The sequence below is a fragment of the Toxorhynchites rutilus genome, chromosome 3 (assembly GCF_029784135.1).
Source record: "Toxorhynchites rutilus septentrionalis strain SRP chromosome 3, ASM2978413v1, whole genome shotgun sequence".
In the NCBI taxonomy this organism is placed as follows: Eukaryota; Metazoa; Arthropoda; class Insecta; order Diptera; family Culicidae; genus Toxorhynchites; species Toxorhynchites rutilus.
The window spans coordinates 329,921,777-329,925,718 of record NC_073746.1 but is presented as its reverse complement, the minus strand read 5'-3'; the positions used below and the strand labels follow the sequence as shown (position 1 = coordinate 329,925,718).

General features: G+C 38.9%; 1 protein-coding gene across 1 annotated transcript; it reads left to right on the top strand.

Annotated features, from left to right (window-relative positions):
• Positions 1 to 3,033, top strand: LOC129779689 (arrestin domain-containing protein 2-like). Its single transcript, XM_055787320.1, has 5 exons — positions 1 to 196; positions 1,424 to 1,586; positions 1,695 to 1,823; positions 1,878 to 2,600; positions 2,655 to 3,033. The coding sequence occupies exons 2-5, from the start codon at positions 1,475 to 1,477 to the stop codon at positions 2,783 to 2,785; spliced, it is 1,095 nt and encodes a 364-aa protein (XP_055643295.1). The 5' UTR covers positions 1 to 196; positions 1,424 to 1,474; the 3' UTR covers positions 2,786 to 3,033.
• Positions 3,034 to 3,942: the final 909 nt, after the last annotated feature.

Here is a 3,942-nt window from a genome sequence, read left to right as displayed (position 1 = left end):
TTGTATAATTCCAGATTTTACTCGGTGTGATAGTGATAGTGATTGTATCGAATCCTCGATTCGATTTCTATAATAGGGCCCATTATTTGAGTTGTGATAACCAACATGCGATCCAAAAATAATTAGAATAAATCCGTCTATTTTGGTTGCATGATAAAGACCGCGCTTTCGCGGTTATAGCTTTAGGAAATATCGGGTAATTTTGTAATCTCTTCTCTAACATTGTAGTTGTATTGAATTCTGCCGGTCGTTACACAAATCATCCAGTCATCCAGTTTAAATGGACACGGAATAAAGTGGTCGTGAATTTATACGGGAGTTTTTGAGTTAAAATAGTTTAAAGTTTAATTTCATTTTCTTCACCTTTGAGATGAAATCATTTTCACGGCCAATACGACCTCTCAGATTGTTCCTGTATACTGCTCTCCGGATAGTGTCTGCGCTGACAGGTCTTCCAATGATGCCGGCCACTTCGGTTGTCAATTTAAGAATGTTTGTTTTAGGGTTCTGCGGCAATATCTGCATAATTACTCGTTCATCATCAGAAGACAGGATACGTTTGTGTCTTCTACTCGAGAGATTTTCCATGGTTCCTTCGTATTTCCACTTGTTTATGATTTGATTTGCTGTAAAGTGAGTTCTTCCGACTATATTTCCTGCAATGTATTTCCACGACAATTCATATTTTTTATCGTTGTACGTGTAACAATATATATTTCTAACTTGCCATTTTGTTAAAACAAAATTCAAACATCAATAAAAGACAAAAACCAACACTGCCCAAGCAATGGTTAAGTTTTGACACCAATCACTGATGGAAAAAAGAATGCTAATTTGCAAAGAAACATACAAGACTAATTTGTTCGGAGAAATTTAAGGTGTACACTAAATTTTTTTCCACTTCATATCCAAGCGCATCTCACCATCGTTGACTGGGACGAAGGGTGCGTTTGGCGTAGCTTTTTATTTTCCCACGAAACCAATGATTCTTTTGACTCTTGGTGTAATTGATTAAGTTCGTGTTCTCAGGTCTCTCATAATATCCACGTGGTATGTTGAAAGTCCCCAAGTCATAACGTTTTCAATAATGTATAATCAACAAACTATTAACTATACATAAAACCTAATCTCATGCTGATGGTCCTATCAAAGAGCCATGATTCCAGAAAGCAGTTTCCTTTAAGTAGGTAATCCCCAAAGACGAGTTCACGTTACGTTATAACTACATAGATAGCGCAAAATGTAAATGATTATATTTTTTGCAAGTATGAAAATAAAAACATATAAAGACATAAAAATTCACTAGAGTCACATACACTTATGCCAAAATGCGCGTCGATTCAGTGAAAAGCTGTTCGCTTCGGCAAATATTATACGTTGTTTATATCGAACTGATCGTAGTACCTGCCGTTCGTCTGTGCAGATATCACGCCGGTGACTCATCCCCCAGACTGGCTCGCTTATCAGAACAAGAATGACACACTGCGAAATAAAGTTTGACGGCAATCCACTGGGGATTTTTCAGAGCGGTCAAACGCTAAGTGGGTGTGTTGAGCTACGTCTAGTGAAACCAAAGAAAATTTCAGGTGAGATTGAAACTAAACACACGAACGGAGTGCTTTTTTAATCAAACTGTATCGCGGATTGAAGTTGTTACATTCATGGTATTATTTGGATATTTATTTCCATTCCAGGTTTCATTTTAACGCTTTCAGGGAATGCCGAGGCAAAGTGGTCGGAAAATCACGACAAAGATACAACCACCTATACCGGAAATGAAGTTTTATTAACATCTGAAAGTGTTTTAGTCAGCCCTAGCTATGGTATGCTGTTGAACAATATATTCCACTAATTTTTAAATTGATTGTAAATTTCAGGAGAAACCATTGAAATGCCTGCTGGGCTGCACGTTTATAATTTTTCCTGTGTACTTCCGCCACATCTCCCTTCGTCATACGAAGGGAAACACGGACGCATTAGATACACAGCGTCGGCGGTGCTCGTGCGCCCCTGGAAGTTCAATCAATCCTGTAAGGTAGCATTTACCGTACTAAGACCGTTCGATCCGAGTCAATTTCCAGAATTGAGGAACTCCATCAATTTGGAACAGGTCATAACTTTCTGCTGTTGGCCCTGTCGATCGAGGCCCTTACTAATCACCGTTGGAACGCCAATGAATGGTTATGTTGCAGGTCAAATAGTGGATATTGTTGTAACATTGGATAACCGCAGCAGTGTCAGTGTTTTTGGGGTTACTAGCAAACTCAAACGTACGGTGTATTTCATCAGCCAGAGGCCGAGTAAAAAGACTAAAGAAGTAACTGAAACTTTGTCCACCGTAAGAAGCGATACATACGACGACAACGCCACACGTTGTCTTCAAAAATTGGAAATTCCTTGCGTTGTCCCAACTACAAGCTCTTCGATTCTGATCATAAACTACAAGTTGTTCATTACTATCGAAGTTGATGGTTGTCACAGAAATCCCAAGTTCCAAATCCCAATCATAATTGGTACAGTCCCTTTCATCAATAGAAATTATGGAACTTTTGCTAATGTATCTTCACCTTCGGCACCACCGTTAGCTCCTGATGAATTGCGTAAGTGGAATATGTTATTTTCTATTACCGAACAATAAAGAAATGCATCTTTAGCGCCTCCAACCTTTGAGGAAGCCATGAACGCGACTCCTGTGAACGTAAACGATGACGAAAACGCTATCGGCTCTCAACCATACGTTCCAAGATATCCAGTGTACAAATTCGAAACGCTAAAGAAGTGCTGATAACAGAGGTGAAATGGTAAAGCAATGTTTTCTGTGTCATAGGATGATATGCTACCAGTTAAATTAACACTTGTCCAACGTGATTCTCATTAAATTCAAATTTTTATATAAAGAAAGATGTCGCACTCGAACAATGCACTTCTGGAAGACACGGCGCATATCAGTTCTCATTAATTCGTTTCTATAAATATATTGTATACGCATAATATATAAAGTATAATATACATATTCGATATTTTACGTTTCAATATAGCAAGAAGTTTCTATTTTCGTGTAAATCATTTTATTACCGACAATTACAATTCACTTGGTTTCACTCGGAATTGAAGGTTATGTTTAAAGTCAAACTTTTCGCTCGGCGTCTGTCTCAACGAAGTGCGGAGGGGACGCATACTTGCCTGATTCGGTACTAGACCACGAGTTAACCTTTTTAAAGTACTTTCGCATATCTCATTGTCATTTTGAACATGTTTCAGTGGTCTTAATGTCAATTTTGGTCGCGATCTGTCATTTAGTTGTTTACACCGTCATTAAGAACAAGATAACTCTTTTTAGCTCGACCATTTTTGATATGGATTATTCTATTGGTCAAAATATTGTATAATGTGAATGATTCCCTTCACTACTGATTTGTTAATGAGGTCCAGATGCTGGACCAAATAGAAGCTATAGCGTACGAAAAAATGGGTCCTGTATGAAGGAACCGATAGAGGAAAGGCTCGAGAAGGATTCCGCCGTCGAAAATGGAGCTTTTTGGATTCAGGCAAGATGTGTGACGGCCCTAGTCGAAAAGATTGGACTTAGATTCATCGGCGAAATACAGGTTGACCGGCACACAATTCGGCTCGGTGGACCACCATTCCACCTAAGCGTAAAATACCAAAGATAACTCTCTAGCCTAACTGGCAATAAATATAAAGGAGGACTCGTCTCTGCAGTGCCTGCATCTGGTACCGTCCTGGGCCTGTCGATGTCCGTCAGAGGGGAGACGCCGAGCAACGGTAAATTTGGATTCCACCAATCTGCGGTGGACTCCAGTGCCGCTGAATTAAACCTGATCCACCTCTCTGTCTGACAAACAAAGGATAGCATGTAAGAATCGTCAACAAATAAAACAAAAAGTATTAAAAAAATGGAATATAGTTTTTTTTTTATTG